Here is a 27,750-nt window from a genome sequence, read left to right as displayed (position 1 = left end):
CGGTTTGCAAAGATCTTACCCAATCGCTTGCACTTTCACCCTTCTAAGCTGCAATTGGTGCAGAAGTTACTACCTTCAGACAACACAACGCAACAGAAGGACCAGGTGTTCCTCAAGTGGCCCCCGAGATCACCGGACATTACTGTTTGTAGCTTTTTCCTTTGGGGGTACGTACCTCCACTACCCGCAACTATGGAACTCATCACTGTAGCTATACACACAATCACGCCGGATATAAGAACATAAGAATTTGCCTCCGCTGGGTCAGACCAGAGGTCCATCGCGCCCAGCAGTCCGCACCCGCGGCGGCCCATCAGGTCCATGACCTGTCAGGTTATCTTGATTTAGTCCTATAGCCCCCTTGTTTTCATCTATACTCTTTCCATACTCTTATCTACCCTTATCTGTATCCCTCAATCCCCCTATCCTTCAGGAATCCATCCAATCCCTCTTTGAAACCCTGTAGCGTACTCTGCCCGACCACTTCCTCCGGGAGCGCGTTCCATGTGTCCGCGACCCTCTGTGTGAAGAAGAACCTCCTGGATATGCTTCGGAGAGTCTGGTCCAAGCTAGAGAATGACGCGGGGACAAATCTTTTCCTGTCCCTGCCCCATTCCTACAAGTTCCATCCTTGCCTGCACAAGCCTCCAAATCATAAGCGTCCGAGGCTTATGCGTTTAAGACAGAGCTTACAGGAATGGGGCACGGACAGGGATAGCGACAAGACTCACGGGGACAGGGTGGGGAAGTTGAGCTCCTGCGGCGACGGGGACAAATTTGTCCCGGGGTCATTCTCTAGTCCGAGCTCGATTATCGCATCGACGGTTGCGCACATCGAGTGTATGTAATCAATGGATACCATATGAAACTTTATGAGTTGATGAAACTGTAGCCTCAAGGGTGAAAGAATATTCCAATAAATTTGGGTTTTGTAACCATTTAAAACCGAGGAATGTTTTTGTGGCCACCCTGTATAGTCCCAGGGAATCCCAGGAGCCAAAGAAACATGGACTGGCCTGGCCAACCAAAGCAAATGTTCCTAATTGTACAATATTCAAAATATGGCCCAGTATGAAAGATAACCTGGATCCCTGTGACGGAATGAGGCTAGGAATAATTTGTTGAGCTTTCTGAGGTACGAAGGCCAGGGGGAGAGCATATAAATTGTAATTAGATCCAAGGGAAACTGAAGTACTGGAGAAAGCAACCTCCAGAATATCTGAAAACTCTTTGGGGCATTTGGTGATAACAGTCAGATAATATAGAGGGAGGACTTACTTTAACAGAGCAGTACAGTAATTGTGAAATAGTATTTGCTTAACAATGCCTTTTCTTTAGCTTTTGAAGGAAAGGACACCCCAGGATCCTGTACGTCTGTTCCCTAGACGTCTCCTGTAACGTGACAAATTAACCTTAGCAAGCTGCAGACCATCCGAAGCCCAGCTGCGAGATGACATCCAAGACTGACGTGAACGTCAATGTCCCGGCTGCAGACCCCAGGCTGCAGGACAAGTCGAGCAACAGAACTGACCGCCCTAATCCCAAGAAGTGGTTCAAGAAACCCGACGCTTATAAGCCATTGGGCGAGATCATAGCCCAGGGCTTCAAAATCAAGACGAGAAAGAGGAGAAGAGGTGCGCAAGACAGCCGAGCGAAGAAATTCCTGCGTAGCACGGGGGGCTTTTTCTCTGGCCTCTTCCTGGTTTCCGTCTATACGGCTATCATCATCTTTGTGAAGAGTTACAATATCTGGTACTGCTTGGTCACCTCCATCATCCTGGCCACCTTTGTGAGCCTTGGCATGGGCTTCTCTATCAAGGTCCGCTCCGCCATCTTGCTGATGCTGCCGCAGTTCTTCTCCAGTAAGTGGCACCACAGGAGTTGGCGCAAAGGTCTGGCATGGAAAGGCTTTCTCATATGTGTTCTCCCCCGTCTGAGGATTGTTCTACAGTTCTCTAACATATGAAACTCTTGGACACGTAGATGAAAATCTTATTGTCCTTTCTTTTAATGTTTCACTGAAAACTGAAATCTTTCACGGTATTCCCAGTACAGCCTGGGTGGCATATCTGATAAGAACATAAGAATTGCCACTGCTGGGTCAGACCAGTGGTACATCGTGCCCAGCAGTCCTCTCTCACGGCGGCCATCAGGTCAAAGACCAGTGCCCTAATTGAGTCTAGCCTTACCTGAGTACGTTCTGGTTCAGCAGGAACTTGTCTTGAATCCCTGGTTCCTGAATACACTAGAAATCTCTTTTCACAATACAGCAAGGGAACCCAATAGCCCTTGAAAAGCTTTAAAGTGGCCCTGTGCAGTTGCAGGGTCAAAGGGGACTAGCTGTCTTGTAAGGGGAAGCGCCTCTCAGGTCATCGGATGATTGATCTCCTCAGCCTCCGGATATCTGGCTGCCCATAATTTTCCCTTTAACTTTCTAGCTGTTGCCGTAGGAGCCAACTTTTCAAACTAATTGTGGTGTGCCACACACAGCATAAATGAATGCTTCCTCACGGAGTTTGCTCAATATCGGGGATGCTCAAACACCCACAGCATCCACTGAGCTGGCTCCAGTGGCCTTTGCTCTGATGTAATGGACGCCAGAGTCTGATTCTCTTCCATATAGAAGGGAGAGTGATACACACAGCCCAAAAAGTAAACCATACAGTTTGAGTCAGACCCATGAAAGTGTGGTCATGTTACCATAGCATTATCCCCTAACATACAATGACTTCCTCTGGTAATACGGGTAATACTGCATTTGCTGTCTTTAAGATATTTATGGATTGTTGTCTCATTGAGGTTTACTGATGCTTGCAGATGAGGGGAGGACTTTTATCCTGCTGGCAATCTTCACACTGGCAGTAGAAGGACCTCTTATCAACATCCTGGAGAATTTCAGCCGTTGCGCCGGCACCGTGTCCTGCGGAGCAGAACTGGCCTTGAACCAAACTGCAGATCTCATGCAACGCGCCAAAGAACCGCTGCTGAGTAAGATGGAAAGCTCTGATTTTTGCATATTCATCCTTTTATCGCTGGGGAGGTCAAGATTAGAGGTGGGACTCGTCAGAGAAGGTCACATAAACTCAGTTAGTAACATAGTAGATGACGGCAGATAAAGACCCGAATGGTCCATCCAGTCTGCCCAACCTGATTCAATTTAAAAAATTTTTTTTTTTTTTTTTTTTTTTTCTTCTTAGCTATTTCTGGGCGAGAATCCAAAGCTTTACCCGGTACTGTGCTTGGGTTCCAACTGCCGAAATCTCTGTTAAGACTTACTCCAGCCCATCTACACCCTCCCAGCCATTGAAGCCCTCCCCTGCCCATCCTCCTCCAAACGGCCATACACAGACACAGACCGTACAAGTCTGCCCAGTAACTGGCCTAGTTCAATCTTTAATATTATTTTCTGATTCTAAATCTTCTGTGTTCATCCCACGCTTCTTTGAACTCAGTTACAGTTTTACTCTCCACCACCTCTCTCGGGAGCGCATTCCAGGCATCCACCACCCTCTCCGTAAAGTAGAATTTCCTAACATTGCCCCTGAATCTACCACCCCTCAACCTCAAATTATGTCCTCTGGTTAATGTCCTCTGGTTAATGTCCTCAGTTAATGCTACTCTCAGGAGTAACACAAGATGCGCTGGTGAAATAGCGTGCTTGGAAAAGTCACTTTATGTCCTCTGGTTAATGTCCGCTGGTTAACCACCTCTCTCGGGAGCGCATTCCAGGCATCCACCACCCTCTCCATAAAGTAGAATTTCCTAACATTGCCCCTGAATCTACCACCCCTCAACCTCAAATTATGTCCTCTGGTTTATGTCCTCTGGTTAATGTCCTCAGTTAATGCTACTCTCAGGAGTAACACAAGATGCGCTGGTGAAATAGCGTGCTTGGAAAAGTCACTTCATCGTCCATTGCCCTGGGTACAAAATAAGCCCCTGTGCGTAATATGTAAACAGAACGGCAGGAGATCAAATCCCATCCCCTGAGGTAGGGCTGGTAACTTATTTGTCAAGAGAGAAAGCTAAGGTTCCTTGAGTTTAAGGAAATTGGGAAAATAAGGAAGAAAAGTAGCCTGAGATTTCTTAATGCCCCCCCCCCCCCCCAGCTATATACCCGAGGCAGGAGCCTTCAGAGCAACAAAGTAGGAAGGAAACCCAGCAGGTAATGTAAGATCAATTTAACTTCCCTCTCCCATGACCGTCAAGCTGTCACCAGTCAAGAGTCTGCCATCAAGAGAAAGGCTGGGAGGGGGGAAAAATGGTTCAAAAGGCAGAATGCAAAAGACAGTGAAAGAGAAGGATCTAGAACCTAACTCGGAAACCTTCTGCCATCGCAGGTGCACTTGAGAAAATTAAGAAGATGGCCAAGAAGGCTAAGGTCGTGGCTGACCATGCTGGAAAATTCTTTAAATCGATTTATGATGCAATCAAACACATAGGTGAGGATCAATGATTCAAAAGTCCCCCCCCCCCCCACACCCCACCCCATGGCAGCATCACCAATCTATTTACAAGCAAATATACAATCCCAGGTCACTTTCAAGCAGAGAGATGAGTGAAGAAGACACGTGAATTCTCAACACATTGTCAATAAGGAACAGATACACATAACCCTGACCCACTGACACACAGAAGAGTGAGGGGCAGATACACAACCCCGACCCACTGACACACAGAGGAGTGAGGGGCAGATACACAACCCCGACCCACTGACACACAGAGGAGTGAGGGGCAGATACACAACTCCGACCCACTGACAGACAGAGGAGTGAGGGGCAGATACACAACCCTGATCCACTGACAGTCAGAAGGACCTTGATCCCACTGACAGTCAGAGAGCTGAGTAAGGACCATCTTTTTAGTCTCCACGCAGCTGCCAAATAGCTTAGACCAAAACAGCCTTGGAGATCTGAGATGATATCGTTTCTTCCTGCAGGTCGAGCTCTTCAGAATGTTTGGTACTGGCTTACACAAATGGGACAGGTCTGTAACCGTGAGTTGGGAGGACCCTACAGGAAGTGCGTCAAAGTGTTTCAGGATGCTAAGGACAACTGCATGAAGGCCATACCCTTTCTTTTTTTCCTGTGCTACATCGTAGACATTTTCAAGCCCTTGTGTGGTCTTGCTAAAAGTAGGTACCGTGGCCTGGCCCATAAAGTGTCTCCAAGAGGCCAAGCAAAACCCAGGAAGGGAGGGACCAGGGGGACTCCTCTACAGATGCGGGTTTCATCGTTTTCCCTTTTTGGGAGGGGGGGGGGGTAGGCTGCTCCAGCTCAATGATCAACTGATTAACCACCTCCGAAAGCACAGGTGCTCCTTGAGGACAGCAGGACCCTATGAAAAAGCAAAGCTCGTACTCCTAGATCCAGCCCTTGGGTTAGGGATGCAGGAGCTGAATTGGGTTACTTTTAGGGAGACTTTTCATACTCTCTCTGAACGTTGGGTGGGTAGTGTTTAGCTCTCTCTTTCCTCTCCCACAGTAGCAGCCCCTCTAAAGGTGTCCATGTGCAACTCTTAACTACAGCAGGTTCTTTCGCAGTTTTCTAGAAATGTCTTCTCCCCTAAACGAGTCTCTTCTTTCCTTTCACAGTTATCCTTTTCTTCTGCATCATTCCAAGCTACGTGGGGGACTTCCTCAGAGCCCGTGTGGTTGACCGTAAGTGCAGCCCCTTTAATGACCAAATCCAGAGACCTGACCCGGCAGGGAAGTGCCGAGGGCCGGACGATCCACAGGTTAAAGAACAAAGGCGAGGGGAGCCATGCCAGTAGCGTATCCTACCGTCTTCTTCGTGATCAGTAGGGCTGGGCAAAGCACGCACGTAGTACTCCAGAGGAGTATCTGTACAGTTCACTAAGGCAGCCCCTCCCCGCCCCCCCCTTGCCATGCCTGTGCGCCCCCCCTGTCCCTTTCACCGTCCCTTTTTAGCTTCTCGCATGAGCGGCATGCTGCCCATTTCGGTGTCGGCTCACCCTTTGACGTCACTTCCTAGATGCAGGTCCCAGAAAAGATATCAGAGAGAGCGCCGATGCCGATGCAGGGTACAGGGGAAGGTAGGGAGCGTGCAAGGAGGGGGGAAGAGGAGGAGGGGTGCCACCACACCCTTAGGAAGACCCCCTCGTCCCCTTTACCACGCCACTGCATGAAGCATACATAGAGTACACTAGAGCAGCGTGGAGCAGGCATAGAGCCCATTTGGTAATTCATGCACAGACCTCGATTCTGCTCTAAACCTGCAAACCAGGCTGGTAGAAACATGCCCCTGGCCCTCGCCGGCCCCAAATGGAGCCCACAGAGTGTTATCCTGGTATCAAAATTGCTCCTATTTGCTAGCAGCCTGATGTTGACATCTTCTGCTTTTCTCTCGTCCACGTTCCCGTTCTCTCTCCTGTCCGTCCCCTCTACCTGCCGCGCCAGCGGTCATCAGGATGCTGAAGAAAATCGGGAAGGAATTTGAGTTCAACATAACGTCCCAGCACAAGTTCGAAATTCACTTCAACTCCTCCAAGAGCCTCTCCCAGGTGGCCTTTGATATCATGGAAGATATCGAGATGCAGCTGGCCCCGTTCCGGGAGTTCCTGGCAATGTTTGGCTACTTTGCCACCTTCATCATTATCTACATGTACCTTCAGTGAGTGGAGCAAAGGGAAAGACGGTAGCTATGAGTAATAACTAATCTTTTCTCTCCATTCCTGCCCTTGCCAGTCACAACATTATAACCACAGCTGAAACGTGATGATGTCATAGGAGCTCTTGCTCATCTCATTCTGCCAGGGCAGCAATTCCCAAACCTGTCCTGTGGTACCCCCCAACCTATCAGGTTTTCAGGATATCCACAGTGACTTCCTTCCATTGCATTCTACTTTCCCTCGCGCATATTCATTGTGGATATCCCGAAAACCTGACTAGATAGAGGTCTAGTGCAGGCTATTGAAGTCATAGGAGCCAACTCTTCGAAACGAATGGAGTTGCTAAAACTCAACACAAGTGAAGGCTCTCAATATTGGGGGTGCTGAAACACCCACAAAATGGCACTTATGGCTAAAGTAAAAGGGTTGGGGGGGTCACAAATTTGGCTTTCAGTCCCAATAATCCCAGTATAAGCTTGATTTCACGTAATCCTCCTCTCTCTGTTCCACTTAGCTTAAATGAAATGGTCTAAAACATTGTCCTTTTTTGTACCTGCCCCGGAAGACTTCTTTTATCCAGAGAAAGTTCATCAGCTCCTAGGGAGCACTTTGTTTATTTTCATCCACTTTTTATGAACACTGAAATACTATCGGCGGTTTGTTTCTCCCGCAGGGCACTTTGGTACCGCAAGAAGTACCTCTTGGAAGATAACTTTGACAACATTTACATCACTAGACGCTTCGTTGAAATAGATGTGATGAGGGCAAAAATGGGCAAGGCCACCGTCCTCCCATTACAAGGCAGCGAGAGCAACAAATATATCCAACCATGTAAGTAGGCCATGGTAAATGCAGTGCTTTAAAACAGGAGCATGGAGGGAGCGCGGGTTCTGTGTCAACTCTAGAGGAGGCCAGTTAGAACAAACGGCTGAAATTTTTTTTTTTTTTTTTTTTTTGTATGGATCTTCAGAACGCAACTGGGCACAGCAGTTGCTAGCGCCTCCGACGATCCAAATTTTATTGAATTTTTAATATTTTTGTATACATGTCAATTTTTTATCTCTTCAGATTTCTTCTTATCATGAAATGAACTTGATTCATAAATAACCATTACTTAGCTTTTGACTTATTCTTCAGTGCATGAGATATCTTCTATTAAAACATGATTTATTATGAAAATTAGGCTTAATAATTACATTCCAGTTATTTATTTTAATTCTTTATTTTTGTCAACTTTCATCCAGGGTGAGGGATTTCATTTAGGGGAACATAGTGGGTAGGGGATGGAATTAAGGGGGGTGTAGATAAGATTGAATTAATTCATATGGAAATTAAATTTGAAAGAATGATTTAAATTTGTATGAAATATTATTGTAATTCTTATTGTATTGAATGTATTTTTGTATTATCCTATTGTACTGATTATTTGATTATTTCAATAAAAATTGTTATACAACCTAAAACACCTCTCCCGACATGCATGTTTCATTGGAAACTGTCTTCAGGGTCAAGGGGAACTGTAACATTTGAGGGAGCTGCCATCCGCCGTATATGCCATCCGCCAGTGAAACATGTATGTCGGGAGAGATGGTTTAATACAGGGGTGTCCAAACTTTTGGCTTCCCTGGGCCGCATTGGCCGAAAAAAATGTTTCCGGGGCCGCGCAAACGCTGCAGCAAGACAGAGGAGGGAGCCAGCAAGACGGTAAACACCCGGGGGCAGCAGAGGAAAACTGGGGCCGCACAAAATACTTCACGGGGCCACCTGCGGCCCTTGGGCCGCAGGTTGGACACCCTAAGAGAAGATATCTCAGGCACTGAAGAATAAGCCAAAAGCTAAGTGATGGTTATTTATGAGTCAAGTTCATTTCATGATAAGAAGAAATATGAAGAGATAAAAAATTGACATGTATACAAAAATATTAAAAATTCAATAAAATTTGGATCGACGGAGACGCTAGCAACCGGAAATATGCTGTGCCCGGTTGCGTTCTGAAGATCCATACAAAAAAAAAAAAAAAACACAAAAATTCAGCCGTTTGTTCTAACCAGATTTAGGGATCCTTTTACGAAGCCGCGATGCGCGCTAACCGAAAAACTACCGCCTGCTCAAGAGGAGGAGGTAGCGGCTAGCACCGGCAAATTAGCACGCGCTATTACGCGGCTTCGTAAAAGGAGCCCCTAGTCTATATTTAAGTGTGAGTGGGTCCAGTAGTGTGACAAGCGGTACTAGTACTATTAATTTGGGACTTGCAAATTCAGCACTAGCATTTGCAACTCGAGAGGAGGGACGTAAGGGAGATTTTTTTTCAGGGCACCAAGTTATCTAGCACAGGGCGACCTCGGAGTGCTACAGGCCTGGAGGCTCCAGGTTCTTAATCAGACACCTACATTCTCCAGATTACAGTTTATCCGGCACCAGGGCCAGCGGAACTCAGTAAGTCAGGTAAGCGTTACAGGAGGGTGCCGAACTTTAAGGGGCACCTCACTTATCTGGCTCACTCGAGTGCCAGATCCGCACTCCTACCCCTTCCAAAAGGGAGGGGGGGGGGGCGGACAAAGGGTGGGGGGAGATGGTGGTGGCAGCAGACCCAGGAGGGGGAGAAGGTTGCAGTGGTGGCGGCATGGGGTCAGAAGTGCCAGAAATATAGTTGCAGAGGGGCCTAGCGACTCTAGCTCTGGCCCTGTCCATCTGGGATCTTCATCTCTCCATCAGATACGTGCAACATAAGACTATAAGAATAGCCTTACTGGTCAGACCAATGGTCCATCAAGCCCAGTAGCCTGTTCTCACGGTGGCCAATCCAGGTCCCTGGTACCTGGCCAAAACCCAAGGAGTAGCAACATTCCAGAATCCCAAAGAGTAACAAAAGATTCTAGAACCCCAAAGAGTAGCAACATTCCATGCTACCGATCCAGGGCAAGCATGGAATTCTTCATCAAACACCAACAGAGTTGCTGGTCCTGTATCATCCCATTGAGAAGGCGGGTTCTAAAATTCAGACTGTAATCACGTGCAAAAGATTACTTTCAATCTCTCTGACGGCAGTTTATTCTTCCACACTGCACAGGTTCCCTATTTATGTCGCTATCTGAACTGAAAGGCTACACTTTTGCCATCACCAACGTCTTCCGCCATTTCCTGCTCATTGTCTTCCTCATCCTCATGGATTACGTCATCTTCTGGATTTTGGACATGATCCGCTATTTGTTGCATGGAGAAATTATTGCAAGAGGTCAGCGTCATGACTGGCCTTTCTAAGATTACTTCCAAACATTGTGTCCTGGGAGCCCAGTGTTACAAACTAGTGGACATGCCAGGAGCTAACAGTTGCTGAGGTGGAAAATAAAGAAAAAGACCCCCCCCACCCCACCCCACCCCACTCCCTCATCCTTCCAACCTCCCCATACCTCCAACCGATTAATGACTTCTCTCCCACCCTCCCTGTCCTCCACCCTTTTAAAACCAGACTTTTACTGAGAGAGCTTTAAAGAAAGTGGAAGATGGGGCGTCAAGGGCCTCCTTTTAAGCCATAGGTTCAAATCCTGAAAATCTCTGCTCTCTGTGTTGTGACTAACCCCCACTTAAGCTTTCCCTCAAGGCAGGGCTCTCCAGAAGGGCTTTTGTTCTAGCCAACTAGGATGAGAAAAGCAGTACCAGAACCTCTCCCTGTGCAAATGAGTACACATCAGCTTCTAGTGGTCAGAATTCGTTTCTGGGAAAAGTAAGGCTTCCCTCCTTCCTTGGTCGCTGGGAAAAGGCTCAGAGCAGGAAAGCTGGAAGAGTCCAAGAGCTTCTGCTGCTTTTCCATATAGTAGAGAGATGCTCTTATCTCTGGCTCTTAGTGGAGCTTGTCCTATATCCTTCACCCCTCAGCCCACTCTTTGGTCTCAAGGTAGCAATGGCATCAGGACCTCCCCACCTCATATTAGACATGTCTTTGGTTCTTCCTGCAGCACCTGTCACAGTTTCTGTAGCCATCAATGGGACAGGTTATAGCAGTGAGATCTACAGCAATGTCGTGTCCGCGTTCGATGCTCTGCAGCGGGAGAACATCAGTGTCGTCTCAAAGAAATGCCAATTAAACCCCTCAGAGCCAGATTACAACGGCTATTTAATTATAGGTAAGAGCTTGGAGAGGAGACACGGAAAGAATGCGTAGAGCAGCGGTCCCCAACCCTGTCCTGGAGGACCACCAGGCCAATCGGGTTTTCCGCAAAGCCCTAATGAATATGCAAGGAACAGGTTTGCATGCCTCTCACTTCCATTATATGCAAAGCTCTCTCATGCACATTCATTAGGGCAAGCCTGAAAACCCGATTGGCCTGGTGATCCTCCAGGACAGGGTTGGGAACCACTGGTGTAGAGTGTTCCAGAAAGGTACATGCCACATAATGTGTTATATCACTAAGCATAGAAAATGAACAGCTCCCGGCTACATTTATATCAATTACTAGTAGAGAAATGTGGGCAGAGGAGGCGCTGAATTGCATTCATGGGTGAAAGGACAACCAGAAAGAGAAGCTGAGTTTAAGGAGCGGGCCCAGGGGCTCTTTAAGCTTACCAGCCAATTACCAATTCAGGTTTCCATTTCCAGGGTCAGCTGAGGAAGCTACGGAGATAAACCTCAGACTCCAGGTACCAGGGTAGCGTTCCCATCCATTGTTCAATAGCAACAGCCACTAGTTAAACCAGGGATGGCAAAGTCCTTCCTCGAGGGCCGCAATCCAGTCGGGTTTTCAGGATTTCCCCAATGAATATGCATGAAATATATCTGCATGCACCGCTTTCATTGTATGCTAATAGATCTCATGCATATTCATTGGGGAAATCCTGAAAACCCGACTGGTTGCGGCCCTCGAGGAGGGACTTTGACCCCCCCCCCCCCCCGAGTTAAACCCAAGGTACACATTCCATTCACTACGGCTGGATTACAGAGGGGGGGGGGGGAGGCAAAGGAATAAAAATTTGAGCTCATGATAGCACAGTGGTATTTGCGGCCTTGCTCTGACTGGGCTGTGAGCTCTGAGGAGCAGGGAACACCCCCCCCCCCCATGCCCGAACTGGCGAGAAGTCCGTTTCAGATGGCGAGCATTCTAGCTAGGGGTGACACGGCAAAGCCTTTATTTTGTAGCTTATTAACTTAGCAAGGAGGAACTGAACTCACAGTAACATAGTCAATGACGGCAGATAAAGGCCCGCGTGGCCCGTCCAGTCTGCCCAACCACACATGCTCCATAAATGAATTTAATTTAAGCGGTCCGTTTTCTTACGATATTTCTGGGCCCGAAACCCAGAGCCCTGCTTCGGTTCTACCTACTGGAGCCTCCGTCAAAGCTCACTCAGGGCTGAAGCTGTCGGTGTGCATGGGTCCGGCGCTGTGGCGTGGAGGAGGAGCCCTATTGGTCGATGCAGTGGCCCGAGAACCAGGGGAAAGTGGGCTCAGTTCCCCACTGCAGCCGCTTGGGACTCTGACCCGTCACTTAACCCTCCACTGCCCCAAGTACAAAATAAGTAGCTGAATCTAATATGGAAGCCACAGCAAGCAGGCAGCCGAATACTTTTTGGTTTTTTAATGCTTTTTATTAACCCTGAAGAATACTTTATAGTCCAAGCTTGATAAACATTTTTATTAGTATCATGCTAGCTTTAGTGATTAGTGGGTCCATTATAGTCTATGGAAGTGTTAACATTTAGCACATGCTAATATTTTGTGAACGCTAAAACGGCTAGCGAAATAATAAAAGGACCCCTAGATTTGGAAGAATAGGATAGGATGCATATACAGTGGTGCCTCACACAACGAACTTAATTCGTTCCAGGAGCAAGTTTGTTATGCGAAAAGTTCGTTATGTGAAACGCGTTTTCCCATAACAATACATGTTAAAAAAAATAATTCGTTCTGTAGCATAAAATATGCTAAGATGACATAAAAAAAGATAAATTTTTGGTTATTATTTTTATTTAGATACATCTAAAAACATAATTGTTTTTTAAAACAACACACATTTTTTAAATTTAAAGACAGACTAAGTAGAGTCTAATTTTACAGTGAGAGAGGGCAGAGTCTCAGCGGCAAAAACTGGGACTTAACTGTTCATTTTTTTTTTCTAGCATCGGGGAAGCGGCGAGAGTAGCTCCGCCCCCCCCCCCAACGCATCAGCAGTAGGCGCCGGGCCCCTGCGAGCCGACGGTCCGCCACTGCACAGGGAGCCAGGCGGAGAGAGGGCAGTTAAGCGCAGTGCCTGCGCGGAAGGATGCAGCTCGGGCGACTTCGTTGTGTGAAACGAAGTTCGTTGTAGGAAGCAAGACATGAAGTTCGTTGTGCGCAGCGTTCGCTGTGCGAGGCGTTCGTTATGCGAGGCACCACTGTATTATATTATGTTTGAGTATGGCCTGAATATATATGTTTTCTACTGTAACCCGCTTAGGTGATAAGCGGGGAAGACATTTTTAAAATAAATCAATCAATCTATCAAGTCCCACCCACTTAGCAGATGTCTGAACCCAGACAAGTCCTATTTTTGGAGGACTGTCCAGGTACCCTGATGGATTTCCCCAAACCCCGCGATGTTGCCCACATGGAGGCCCTCCAAACATAACCCCGAGCTCAGGGAAGGCAGCATGACTGGGGGGGCAGGATGGGGCGGAGCTGAGGGCAGGGTGGGGCATGACCAAGGGCAGAACAGGGCGGGGCCACATGTCCTCTTCTTGTACTTTAAAAATCTGGTAGCTAAGGCCGGCATTGGACAGACTTGCGCGGTCTGTGTCCCGTATATGGTGACTCGGTGTAGGATGGGCCGGGGCGGGCGTCAGTGGGAACTCCACTAATTTGGAACATGAAGATGTTACTGGCCAGACTTTATGGTAGATATCCTGCAAACAGCGGGATGGTTGGATAGGCTGGAGTAAGCTTGGACGGCAACTTCAGCATTTGGAACCTAAGACAATACCAAGTGGACTTTACAGTCCATGACCCAGAAATATCAAAGAGACAAGTTAGTTTAATCATGTATTTTTAATGGATATAACTTATGGGCAGACGGGATGGACCGTTCAGGTCTTTATCTACTGTCATTTGCAGAAACCCAGAGAGTAGCAACATTCCAGAGCTGAGATTGTGATGTCATAATGCCTCATTCCACCAATGCCTAAGAGCCAACCTCGTCAGTGATGTCACAATGGCTTAATATCCTATACTTGGCTCACATAAGAGTTGCCATACTGGGACAGACCAAAGGTCCATCAAGCCCAGTATTCTCTTTCCAACAGTGGCCAACCCAGGTCCCAAAGAGCAGCAACATTTCAGAGCTGAGATTGTGATGTCATAATGCCTCATTCCACCAATGCCTAAGAGCCAACCTCAGCAGTGATGTCACAATGGCTTGATGAGATGGAAGCTAGAACAATACCAGACTTCACAGTCTACAGCCCAGAAATATCAAAGAAGAGACAAGTTAATTTAATCATGTATTTTTTAATGGGTATAACTTATGGGCAGACTGGATGGACCGTTCAGGTCTTTATCTGCCGTCATTTACTATGTTACCTATGTCTTGCCTTTTTGTTGCTCCACAGGACTGATGTATGGCTTAGCCTTTTTCATCACGATCTTTGGCACTTACATCACCAGGCTCCAGCGAGTTATTTGCGCATCTTACTATCCATCCAGGGAGCAGGTAAGGAGGAAGCAACTGTGGCTATCAACAGCAATTCCTTCCCTCAAGACTTGATCGCATCATGTTCATCTCCCATCTGCACCTGTGAAACTATTCCAGGCGCCATGACAGCGCCACGGTGGATATCTATAAGCTAAGGCCTATCTTAGAGCTCCCTAACCCCTTGCTTTTTCCGAATGCCCCACGAAAGCAGAGAAGTTAGCCCAGTTCAGGGCCTGGAGAGAATTCTGCTGCCCTCCATCAGTTCATCAGTAAAGTCAACCGCCACCAGCCAATCCATCCACCGCTAGAAAGAGCACACAGGTAATAAAGCTAGGGAAACTTCTGGTGAGCTCATATGCTCGAAATGGGAGCCAGGGCCCAGGATGTCTCTGTTTAATGTTCATTTCAATTCACATAGGACACATCAATGAGCCAAAGAACTCTACGGGAGGAGGGTTGCCAGATTTTCCAATTTCCTCCCTGCGCGACGCGACTTGAAGAGGCTTTTCAAAACCAGGACAAAATGCCAGGTTTTGAAAAGCCGTCCGGGGAAATCCGGACGTCTGGTACCCCTATGTGGAAGTCTTAACTAACCTTCCTCTTTTCCTAGAAACATATAGACTTACAGGAGATATAGGTCCCGTATGCCTAGTGTGACCATATGGCTCCAGAAAAAAAGGGGACGGATTGAGACATCTAGGTTTTACTTCCATTGAAAGCAATGGAAGTAAGGAGAACAGATTGCGACATCTTGGTTGCTCTCAACGGAAGTAAAACCCTGATGTCTCAATCCGTCTCCTTTTTTCTGGAGCCATATGGTCACACTATGTATGCCCAACTATTAATTCTCTACTATCCCTTCCTCTTCCTTAGAGATCCTCTGTATATAGAAACCATACATCCTATCCACACTAGCTTCTAATCTCTGTAATCCCTTCCTCTCCCGCAGAGATCCTCTATACACAGAAGCATAGACACTGACGGCAGATAAAAACCATAGGCCTATCCAGTCTGTCCATCCACACCAACTACTAATCTTACAATTCCTTCCTCTCCTAGGCTTTTCTAAATTCAGATATTGTCCTTGTCTCCACCGCCTCCACATTTCATGTTTCTCTCACAGTTAAATATTTCCTTAGATTATTCCTGAATCTTTTCCCTTTAACCTTCAACCTTTACCCCCTCGTTCCAGAGCTTCCTTTCAATGGAAAGTGGCCTTCTGCCTTTCTTACTCTGTTTCCATCCATTTGTGCTAGGTCTTGTAGTCCTACATTTATGGCCCAGCATTTCACCCTTGGCCTTTTTCCTTTTCTTCATCCTCCAAGAGGCAGTAATTCACAGGCTGGAGGAATTTCTTCTGAACTCTAATAGGTGCAGAGTTTGATCAGCAAATAGTAGACACTTTGAGTGATGCCCCAATTTCATTCACAACTGTGTGTTCAGATCTACCTCTCCAGAACTTCTAGCCCCTAAAGGCCTATCAAGCCCCAAAATTAGTTCTACAGCTATGTACTGTTTTCTTACACTACTACACTGACTCCTTCCCCAGGAACGAATTATTTTTTTATACAACAATATCATCACCAAGCGAACGTCGATGACAACAGCTCTAATGAAAGCAATCAGGAGGAATTCGGAAGATGAGGGTCATACCAATATCATTCTCATCCTGGCAACAAAGTAAGACTGTCTTTTCATAACTATGTCACACAAGTTATGCTCCCTCTAAGGATTGGCTAGGTGCATGCAAATTTTTTTTTTTTTCATGTGAGCGACAAGTTCTAAAAACCAACAGTTTTCCCAGATTTTGCATTTACTGCTTCACAAGAGCTCAGGTGATGGAATGGTCAACCTAAAGTGACTAGAAACATAGAAAGATGACGGCAGAAAAGGGCTACAGCCCATCAAGTCTGCCCACTCTACTGACCCACCCCATTAAGTCTGAGTGCTAGTGACCTAGTTCCTTAAATCGACTCTCGTAGGGGTCCCACATGGATGTCCCATTTATTCTTAAAGTCAAGCACGCTGGCGGCCTTTATCACCTGCACTGGAAGCTTGTTCCAGTGATCAACTACCCTTTCTATGAAGAAATACTTCCTGGTGTCACCATTAAATTTCCCTCCTCTGAGTTTGAGCGGGTTCCAAATGCACTAGTGGAAACACCTCTTTTCCTCACTCCAAAATAATCAGTCAGGAATTAGAAACATAGTCATATAGTAAATGATGGCAGATAAAGTCCTGAACGGCCCAGCCAGTCTGCCCAGTCAATCCATAATTAAACCAACCATGAATGTGACATTAAATACTCTTTCTTAGGTATTTCTGGGACATAGACTGTAGAAGTCCGTCCAGAACTTTCCTTGGGTTTCCACTCCAGCCTATCCGAATCTATCTTATCATTCGCAGGACACAGGCTGTAAAAGTCTGCCTGGCATCGGTCCTCATGTTCCAATGACCAGAGTTTCCATTGAAGCCCTCTCTAATCCTCAAAGTGAACTGAATTGACCTTGCAACAGTTTCTACAGCTTACTACTAGTTATCTGCTTACTTCTGAACTCATGTGAGACTCCACACTCCAGCTTCTAATTAAATTTTTCCTCCCGCCCTCCCAATTTATAGATTCCCATTCTTCAGAGGAATTGCAAACTATTTTGGAATCCACGAGCAGTTCTGCATGGCCTGTGGAAAGATCTATGAGAAAAGCATGACTGAAACGTTTGTCTCCTGTATCACCCCCGGATGTAAAGGTAGGGGGGGAGCAAGAAGGATAAAGAAGCATCGTATCGTGGGAACATAATATTTTAGGTGTGCTGAAAATAGTAACGTAGTAGATGACGGCAGATAAAGACTCAAATGGTCCATCCAGTCTGCCCAACCTGATTCAATTTAAATTTTTAATTTTTTTTTCTTCTTAGCTATTTCTGGGCAAGAATCCAAAGCTCTACCTGGTACTGTGCTTGGGTTCCAACTGCTGAAGTCTCCGTCAAAGCCCTCCCCAGCCCATCCTCAACCAAAAGGCCATATACAGACACAATAGGGTGGTCAGATTTGCCAAACGGAAAATCTGGACTCCTAGACCCACCCCCAGGCCCGCCCAGGTCCACCCATCCCTGCCCTGTAACGCCCTAATCACCATTAAGTTTGATGTGGTTTACAGGGTTATCCAAAGGCTGGACTTGACCAGCATATCTTACAAGTTGGGGACATTAAGGAAAACAGGAGGCCAGGAACTGAAGGGAGATGACAGAGAAAAGGGGGAGAGGTTCATTGCTCTGTTAAAGAATTTATTGTATAGATGGGTTTTCAGGCAGCATCTGAAGGGATCATTCAGAGTCTGCTGCAGTGCTTCTTGGGGCAAGAAAATTAGACAAGGTTACAGTAATCTAGGATGCTGAGGATTAGGGATTGGTTGCGAATCCGGAAGGGGAGAATGCAGAAGTATGAATGGATAGATCACAGTTTCGAGAGTGGCGAATCCTTTTGCGTGCCACAGCATTTACATGGCCTCCCATGGTGAGCGTCTGTTCCCTTCAGTGCATTATGGGTTTTGTTCCCTTCCCACCCCTCGTGTTTTCAAGATTCCATTGGCTAACATCTGAAGGAATAAGAAGCAATTGGTGTTTGAAGTTGTAGAGGCCAAGAGTACATGCTGAGGCTTGCAGAATGGGTAGAGAGGAAGGTGATTGCTGGGGGGATGAGTGAAGAATGCTGTAGGGGTTCTGGGTGGATGCAATTAAGATTCAGAGGCTAACATACTAGTGGCAGAAAGCGCAGAACCCAATGTACTTGATGTAGGCGCTTTATTTAATGATTTGAAACAATAGCAATTCAAATGTGTTCGGCAGTTCGAGTTCCCCCAAAAATGTGTTGAGCGGTTCATATCCACATTTGCTTTCTTGGTTGAGGACCCAACCCGGTCCGTGTTTCGATTGAAACATCTTCCTCAGGGGTCCTAAGGATTCGTGTTACAATTCGAAGCAAAGGTCGAGGCACACAAATTATGGGGATAAATCCTCCCTCTCACGCCGTAGTCGTTAACCGAATAAAACCTGCTCGTAACAGCCAGCTGACTGTTTATCCTGATAATTTGTGAATGCCGCCAGGGCAGGATTAACCAATCGGCCAAGTAGGCACGCGCTTAGGGCCCGAAATGGTCAGGGGGGGGTCCGATGAAGGAGGGCATCAACATTGTTTGTTCCAAACGGCGATGGGCCGCTCCAGCATCGATTGGCAACACAGGCCCCCCCCCCTCCAGCATCGATCGGCAACATCGGCAACAAGAGCCCCCCCCCCCATCGACGGAAAGTAAGACAAGCAAGCAACATGGGTAAGAAAGGCAACGGGAAATGTAATTGTGCAAGCGGTGCTGCTTGCCCAGAGCTTCCCTCTGACGCAGCTTCCTGTTTCTGCCCGGGCACATGATGGGGTGGGGCGGGGCAGGGGGGCCCTCGACGAATTAATCCTGTCCTGAACGCCACAGCTGGCTGTTGCGAGCAGGTTTTATTCGGTTACCGACTACGGCGCATCCACCTTCGCTTTCAATTTTAACACGAATCCTTAGGACCCCCTGAGGAAGATGTTTCAATCGAAACACGGACCGTGTCGGGTCCTCATCCAAGAAAGCAAACGTGGATTTGAATTGCTCAACACATTTTTTTTTTTTGGGGGGGGGGGGGTGGAACTCGAACTGTCGAACACGTTTGAATTGCTATCGTTTCAAATAAATAAAGCGCCTGCATCACGTACATGGGTTCTGCAGTTTCTGTTTTGTTTTCTGGCTGCACCATCATGGCCGGCTGGAAAACTCTCTCCATCAAGCTCAGAGCGCACTGGAGAAGGGCCACTGCAAGCCTGAAGTGAGGATGCATTTTGTGTACTCCGTTTTCAACTCCAAGCTTCCGTTATTTCTCTTCTTCCTTTCCCTCTCTGTCTGCAGGGCTTTATTGCAGGCAGTGTTACCAGCACTTGGGAAATATCTGTGCCATCTGCATGGCCCCCCTGACCTACGATGACAACCCACAAGATGAGGTGTAAGTTCTTTGACCAACAGCCCTATTCGAATACCGTTGACATGTTCAAACATCCGAGATACTCTTGCAGCTCTTGAGTTCTCCTTACTAGAGAATGACATGGTGACAAAATTCATCACCGTCCCCATCCCCGCGGATAACCGCGGGAAACTATCTTCATGTCATTCTTTAAGGAGAGAGGGAAGAATCAGAGTATTTGAAGAATGCTGGTGTAGAAGGACTGAGGTTGAAACAGACACTACAGAATGACAGTCTCTGGTATCCAGAGCAGATATTGTGATGTCATAATGCCTCATTCCACCAGTGCCTAAGAGCCAATCACATCAGTGATGTCACAATGGCTTCATTATCCTTGGCTCCCATAAGAATCAGAGTATGAATGGCCACAACCACTGACCCGCAAGCTTTGCTTTGAAGAATGCTGGTGTAGAAGGACCGAGGTTGAAACAGACACTACAGAATGACAGTCTCTGGTATCCAGAGTTGATATTATGATGTCATAATGCCTCATTCCACCAGTGCCTAAGAGCCAATCACATCAGTGATGTCACAATGGCTTCATTATCCTTGGCTCACATAAGAATCAGAGTATAATTGGGCATAACCACTGACCCTCAAACTTTGCTTTGAAGAATGCTGGTGTAGAAGGACCAAGGTTGAAATAGACACTAGAAAATGACATGGGATTATTTCCCGTGGTTATCCGCGGAGACGGAAACAGTGATGAATTTTGTCACCGTGTCATTCTCTACTCCTTACCTCTGAAAAGAAGTGTTGGATGGTCCATGAGCACAATGATTTTACAGGCTGAGAATCTCTCTGTCACTTCCTTTTCACACCTTAACGTGAATAATTATATAATCAGTTCCTAACGGTTTATTCTTTTTGGGGGTGGGAGAGTCGCTGTAATCTCGACGGGAAGTGGCAAGAAGCAGCGAGTCAGAGACACCTTGCACTGTGCTCATTCCCTTCATGGCTTCATTTGCAGAGACTCCAGCGACGAGGAGAAAATACGGCTCTGGATCGGCGCCATGAAGGCCATGCGGGTGGAGGAGATGGATAAAAGGAAGAGACTGAGGACGCTCCTGAAAACACGCGTCAAGGAAGCCGTTCGGAGAAAAAGTGCTTCCTGGAAACTGCCAGCAGAGCACCTGGAGAAAGCTGGGGGGCTGAGCGAAGAGGGCAGGGCCGCCAGCGAAGAGGAGAGTCCCCGCAGTGGATCTGAAACAAGCGAGTCAACAGAATCAGAGGACAGGTGAGAGAGGGAGATTATTGATGCAAGAGAAGCAGAAACGAGGTCAGGCCCACAGAAACACTCCTTGATTTTAAATGGCTACAAAATCAAAACCTATTGGAATACGTTTATACATAAGATGACAGCAAATACAAGTCCCAAAAAGCACGGTTAGCAAGATCTTACACAATCGCTTCCACTTTCACCCTTATAAGCTGCAGTTGGTGCAGAAGTTACTACCTTCAGACCATGCAATGTGACAAAATGACCAGGTGTTCCTCAAGTGGCCTCCGAGATCACCGGACAGTACTGTTTGTGACTTTTTCCTTTGGGGGTCCGTACCTTTACTACCCGCAACTATGGGCGATCTACAGGAACGCATCTCTGAAAAAAAAATAAATAAATAAAAACCCACTCCCTGACACCATATCCTCAACCGACCAAAAAAACAACAAAAAAAAAATAATTAAAAAAAAAAAAAAAAAAAAACCTAATTCTTCCTACCGATTTATTACCTACCAACGCCTGGAAAAAGATTTGATATGTCATGTAATATAACTGCTCTCATCCAATGTTACCAAGTCTATACTCATTCTGTAACTATGTCTTACCCTAAATGTCACGTACCCTCCTGGAAATGTCCAGCTTCTTCTTATGTAATCCGCTTTGAACCGCAAGGTACAAGCGGAATAGAAATCACTAATGTAATGTAATGTAATGTAATATGCTTCGGAGAGTCTGGTCCGAGCTCGATTATCGCATCGATGTTTGCCGAGTAACAGGTGGGGCGCACATCGAGTGTATGTAAGATTCCATATGAAACTTTATGAGTTGATGAAACTGTAGCCTCAAAGGTGAAAGAATATTCCAATACATTTTGGTTCTGTAACCATTTAAAATCAAGGAGTGTCTTTCTGGAAGACTAGTCTCATGCCTAGACTGGCAGGCTGAATACCAGGGAAGCCACAGTTCAAATCCTGATTCTCCTATGCCAGGGAACTACCCACAGAGTCTGAAATAAGAACCACATTCATGTACTTTTGCTTCTCTGTTTGGGCTCTTCTGAAACAATGGTCAAAACCATGTCCCAGAGAAGATCAAGAGGCCTTATCTAGAGCAGTGTTTCCCCCCAAACTGTGTGTCACTACAGACTCAAAGGGGTGCCACGGACGATGCAAACTTGCTGCCAGGCCAGCACCCCCCACCTCCCTTCCCCACGCTGCACCTTACAATCTTTGGGCGGCCTACAGCTTAAACGCGCTGCCTTCGATGACCTGGAAGGTTTCGCTCCTCTACGGAGACAAGAAGTTGAAAAAGAGAGGAAAGCTTTCAGGGCTGCCGAAGGCAGCGTGTTTAAGCTGCTTGGAGCCCGAAGAAAGATGGATATACTGGGTCCTGTGGGGGGTGGAAGAGAGAAATACCAAACTTAATTGGGAAAAGGGGTAAGTGAAAAAAAACTGCTAAATTAGGGGGGGGGAGAAGGAAGGAGACAGATACTAAACCAGGGAAGGGAAGGTAGATGAAAAGAGAGGATAGAGATGCCAGATTGAGGAGGGAAGGAAGGAGAAAAGGAAGGGGAAGAGATTCCAGATGAGGGGGGGGGGAACAGTTAGGAATTTCTCTTGACTTAGGGTTGCTGCGAAAATTACTAACACACTAAGGGGTCCTTTTCTAAGGTGCGGTAGCCGATTTTGCGAGCTCTAAATGTTAAGGCGTGCTAACGCGCCCATAGGATATAAAGGACACGTTAGCACACCTGGCACGCGTTAACATTTAGCGTGCGCTAAAACGGATACCGCATCATAGTAAAAGGACCCCCAAGAGTGCCTTGATCCCCCCAAACATTTGGGAACCCCTGATCTAGAGGGTGACCAAAATCTGCTTTTTTCTGTTTCAGCGGAAACTCACTGCTACTGCCCCGACCCAACCTAGCGTGGCCTGCCCTGTCCCACCTCCAAAACCAGGAGCACCCCCACATCCAGACCCCTTCCACACATAGGCTTGTCCTAGGCCTGCTTTATAACCTCTGGTGGTCTAATAGCAATCTCCAGTCGCTCCAATCTGAAAATGGCTCGTCACGATCTCTAGTGGAGGTGGCAACAGCTATTTTCATAGTGGAGATGAAATGCATTCCTTGGCCATTGAAAATTGAATCCATCAGGTAGAGAAGGACGCCCAACTTTACATTTAGAAAATGTAGGCTCAGCCCTCATTTCACAAGGGAAGAAATTCCAGAGCTTAGGACCCAGTAAATAATATCTAATACCTCTGATGACCACTTGTCTCAGAAGTTCATTAGAGGTACTGTATTAGGTACCAAGTATTTTGTGTCTTCAGCATTAGGACCCCTGAGGAAGACTGAACAATTGTCGAAACACAGAACGTGTAGGGTCAGAGTCTCATTTTTGTGAGCATTATTTATGACACATTTTTGTACCTAAGTAAATCCTGAGGTTGCTTTATTCAGATTGCCAAAAAAGTCAAACATTTCCTGGACTTCCAGAGACTCGTGTTCCTCTTTGTGCTTTCGTATTGTTACTTACATACATGGAAATTATGTGGCAGGGTAGGAATTCCTGTAACTAAAACTCTTTTAAGAACACAAGTAGGGCCTTTCAAGGGATGTGGATTCTTTTTATAACAACCTCAGGTCTTCACCCCCGTTGTATATCCAATCAGTAAAGAATTACCTACTGGAAAAGAGCTGAATGACTTGTTACATGATGATTTGAGAATGTTTCCAGGAATTTTGTTCATCACCCCGCTCAGGCTAATCCTTTTTGATTCTGTTTAAAGTGAGCCCAGCGAGGGGGAAAAGCTACTCCAGAGAAAGCGCAAGCGTGACCTTGTGCCCCTGGGGAAACTCATCACAAAAGGGAAAGGAAAAATGGGTCAGCACCCAAAGGATCCAGAACCAACTCGCCCAACTTTTCCTAAATCAACTCACCCGACACCTCCAGAACCAACTCATTCAGCATCTCCAGAACCAGCTCACCCAACTTTTCCTGGATCAATTCACCCAGTATCTCCAGAACCAGCTCGCCCAGCTTTTCCTGGATCAACTCACCCAGCATCTCCAGAACCAACTCGCCCAGTTTTTCCTAGATTCACTCATCTGGTGTCTCCAGAACCAACTTGGCCGACTTTTCCTGGATCAACTCACCCAGCGTCTCCAGAACCAACTCGGCCGACTTTTTCTGGATCAACTCACCCAGTGTCTCCAGAACCAACTCGCCCAACTTTTCCTAAACCAACTCACCCGACACCTCCAGAACCAACTCGCGCAGCATCTCCAGAACCAGCTCACCCAACTTTTCCTGGATCAACTCACACAGTATCTCCAGAACCAACTTGGCCGACTTTTCCTGGATCAACTCACCCGGCGTCTCCAGAACCAACTCGGCCGGCTTTTCCTGGATCAACTCACCCAGTATCTCCAGAACCAGCTCGCCCGGCTTTTCCTGGATCAACTTACCCAGCGTCTCCAGAACCAACTCGGCCGACTTTTCCTGGATTCACTCATCCGGTGTCTCCAGAACCAACTCACCTGGCCTCTCCAGAACCAACTCGGCCGGCTTTTCCTGGATCAACTCACCCAGTGTCTCCAGAACCAACTCGCCCAACTTTTCCTGGATCAACTCACCCAGCACCTCCAGTTTCAGCACGTCTGAATTTTCCTTTGCCAACTCGCCCAACTTTTCCTGGATCAACTCACCCAGCACCTCCAGTTTCAGCACGTCTGAATTTTCCTTTGCCAACTCGCCCAGCATCTCTAGAACCTGATTCAACTCTAAAATCAACACACCCAGCTCTTCCAAAATCAGCACATCTGGTTTTTCCTAAATAAACACACCCAGCTCTTCCAAACACAGCTGTGGAGTCAGTACATCAAACCTTTGACTGATTCCAGTTCCAACTCCAATTGAAATTAGGCTTTGAACTTTTTGTTCTGGATCTAAGGTACTGGTAAATATTATATTTATCAGGCCATATATTTTGTCCTGGATCTAAAGTACTGATAAATATAATATTTACCACTACTAAGGAAGGTGACGGCCCCAGACTATGCACCATAGAGACTAGGAAACAGAAGTGCTGACTCATCCCAGGTAGTAAGGTGAGCCAAAAACCTCACCACCTTTGATTTGAGTGGTTATCTGCCTGGAGTAATGATATTACAGTACAATGTAAACCATGAAGTGCACACAGCAAAACCCATCAAGTTACCCTCTTTAAAGTAAGGGGCTCCGGGAAAATGTTATTTAAATAAAGCATAAGGAATTCTGAGGAGGGGTACTGTCTCACTTGTGTTTTGGTTTTGGTGTAATTCTCTCCCAGGATCCTTTGTACTTTTTTCCCCTCGTATCAAAGGTGGTTTCCATGTGCCACAGATGTAGTGGACAGCAATCAGAAGAGTCAGGGCTGTTCATGGAAGCATCAGGTTCTTAAACCACAACCCCATCTTACCACATCTACATAAAACGCCTAAGAGAGGCAAGCAAAGATAAAGGATAGAGTAGGCCTGTGTCCTTGAAGTACTTATATCAGATTTAAAAGATCCACTGCTTATTCCTAAGAAAAGCAGCATAGAATCTGTTTTACTACTTGGGATCTTGCCAAGTACTTGGGACCTGGGTTGGCCACTGTTGGAAACAGGATTCTGGGCTTGATGGACCTTTGGTCTGTCCCAGTAGGGCAGCTCTTATGTTCTTATGTGAGCCAAGTCTAGGATAATTGAGCCATTATGAGATCACTGATTAGGTTGACTCTTAGGCATTGGTGGAATGAGGCATTATGACATCACAATCTCAGCTGTGGAATGTTGCTACTCTTTGGGTTTCTGCCATTGTGACATCACTGATGAGGTTGGCTCTTAGGCATTGGTGGAATGAGGCATTATGACATCACAATCTCAGCTGTGGAATGTTGCTACTCTTTGGGTTTCTGCCAGGTACTTGGGACCTGGGTCGGCCACTGTTGGGCTTGAAGGACCTTTGGTCTGGCAATTCTTATGTTACATTCATTTACCGGTAAGTTTTAATTTCATAAATGTTTGCTCAGATTACTGGACTGAGAAGCCAAGGGGGAAGATAGTGGCACCTTGAGGAACTTCCCTCGTGAATACACCCTGAACAAGAGTTGACAGGCCTTAGAAATGATAAAACAGTAACAGTAGCACACCTTTATAGTTTTAAAGCAAAAAACCGATCCATCCTGTTGACCTAGTCATTAAAGTCTATATCACAGGACTCCAAACCCAGGTAACAGTCTTCCCAGTTATTCCGGTCTCTACTGCAGGGATTCATACCAGCTACCAATTGCTCCGTGTCCACAACAGCCATCGACACGATTCTGGGTAGATAAATAAACTCGGTTCTCCCCTTTGTACCCCCCTTCCCTGCTCGTGTCTAAGGAGACAGCTCAGTAGAAATGTAACTGTTTGAATTGGCCTGCATGGACTTTTAGATCAATTTTTTCTGTGTAAGTCACCAGAGAACCAACCTTTCTCCATACAAAGCGGGTTGGGATATGGCCTGGACTGGCCAGCATCGGAGAAAGGCTGCTGGGCTCAGTGGAGCGTCTCATGTTCCTACGTTCCTGAAACTCAGGTACTTAAGCTGGGGGGAAAATATCAAATTCATAGCACTCAATGAAATCTGGCTTCATTTTATTCTCTGTAACCAACCTTCATTTAAAAAAAAAAAAAAAAGCAAAACAAAATGCAATACAGCTAGCTTAAATTATTAGGTGTTTTTTTTTTTTTCCACATCAGTGTAGCAGTTCAAGTAGGAGAGATTTCAAGTACACCCGAAGGCACCTTAAAACCAGGCCAGGTGAATAAGGAGTTTGCTGCCATGCTTTTCATCCCGTGGTGGCTTGAGAGCTGTGGAGGAAACCCCCCGGAAGCTGCGGAATAAGAGGACAGAGGTACTCGGCCCTCCCCCTACATAGGAGACAACTCCAGTGCTCCGGGACAAGCCCTCGCTGCTCCTCCCTGAAGCCCACACTAGACCTCTCGAGGTTTGAACCTCTGCTCTCCTGACAGGCAGGGAAGGAATGTTGCAAAAGTAGCTTCACTTATACAACCGAAAGAAATACACGGGGAAGGTACTGAATACAACACCAGCTCCTTTGAATTCCTCCACGAGGAGATGGAAGAGAGACTGGACAGAGCCCTAAGCTGGGTTGACAGATTTCCCAATCGGAAAACCCAGACTCCCTAGACCGGCGCCACCCATCCCCGCCCTGTAACGCCCTAATCCCGCCCCCGCTGCCGGGCAGGGAGGATATCCGCGCATGACGTCATCGCCTGGCATGCACGGATTTCCTCCTGGCTCGACGCAATTTGAGGAGGCTTTGCAAAAACCGCACAAAGTGCTTGGTTTTGAGAAGCCGGGGAAATCTGGACGTCTGGCAAAAGGCGAAAAGGTGCCGAGGCTGCAGGAGGGCAAACCCAGCATCAAGCCACTTTAGCATTTGTAGAAAACCTTGGTTACCAATGACCCACACTCACTATTTGAAAGACAGACGCATGGAAAGCACTTCCTGCTCCCCCCCCCCCCCCAGCTCCCAAAGCACCACTTCTCTGCTGCTGCTAAATGGCCCATAGGGATCCGTGCCTCTCCCCATTCACTTGCCTTCGGGCCGGGCTTTTCAAAATTTGATATCTTACAATTCCATCCATGAAACAACAGAAATTAAAGGAAGCACATTGTGTATCTCTACATAGGCCAAACACTTCTGAAACTCTACAAAGAAATTGCAAATCATGCTGAAAGAATCAACAGTAATAAGATTAAACCCAGTGTACAGAGGCCAGGCCTCCCGGGAGAGAGATTTTCAAGTTTCTTTACACTTTTACAAACATATACAGAATTGTTAAAGGAAACACATTTTAAGTTCCATGCTAGAGTGATTATTCCTTTAGAAGACCTATGCACTATTCACTACACAGAGTTTTACATCTGATGGTCACCTGTGAACCCAACACACTCCTAAAAGTTTACAGCAAAGTGGGAGAAGGCTGGCGGTCCTGTGCCCAGAGTCATCCCCTGTGAAAATCAATCCTCCCTCCTGCGTTATTTTAAGGTTCCTGGTGTTCTGCCCTCTCGAGCTGATTTTCACACGATGTCACGGTCTCTGTGATGTCATCGGCAGTGACTACGATGCCACTACATCCTAAGGCGCTAAACAG

At 46.7% G+C, this 27,750-nt stretch overlaps 1 protein-coding gene across 1 annotated transcript; it reads left to right on the top strand.

Annotated features, from left to right (window-relative positions):
• Positions 1-1,450: 1,450 nt before the first annotated feature.
• DCST2 (DC-STAMP domain containing 2) lies at positions 1,451-20,580 on the top strand. The gene is made up of 15 exons (XM_033923399.1): positions 1,451-1,862; positions 2,818-2,988; positions 4,341-4,442; positions 4,940-5,134; positions 5,594-5,736; positions 5,994-6,054; positions 6,419-6,632; positions 7,304-7,461; positions 9,701-9,865; positions 10,587-10,754; positions 14,209-14,309; positions 15,841-15,971; positions 16,911-17,038; positions 19,228-19,321; positions 20,310-20,580. The coding sequence occupies exons 1-15, from the start codon at positions 1,451-1,453 to the stop codon at positions 20,578-20,580; spliced, it is 2,514 nt and encodes an 837-aa protein (XP_033779290.1).
• The last annotated feature ends 7,170 nt before the right edge of the window (positions 20,581-27,750 follow it).

This window comes from Geotrypetes seraphini, chromosome 16 (genome assembly GCF_902459505.1).
Source record: "Geotrypetes seraphini chromosome 16, aGeoSer1.1, whole genome shotgun sequence".
In the NCBI taxonomy this organism is placed as follows: Eukaryota; Metazoa; Chordata; class Amphibia; order Gymnophiona; family Dermophiidae; genus Geotrypetes; species Geotrypetes seraphini.
Note: the sequence above shows the minus strand (reverse complement) of the source record. Positions and strands in the feature narration are given on the sequence as shown.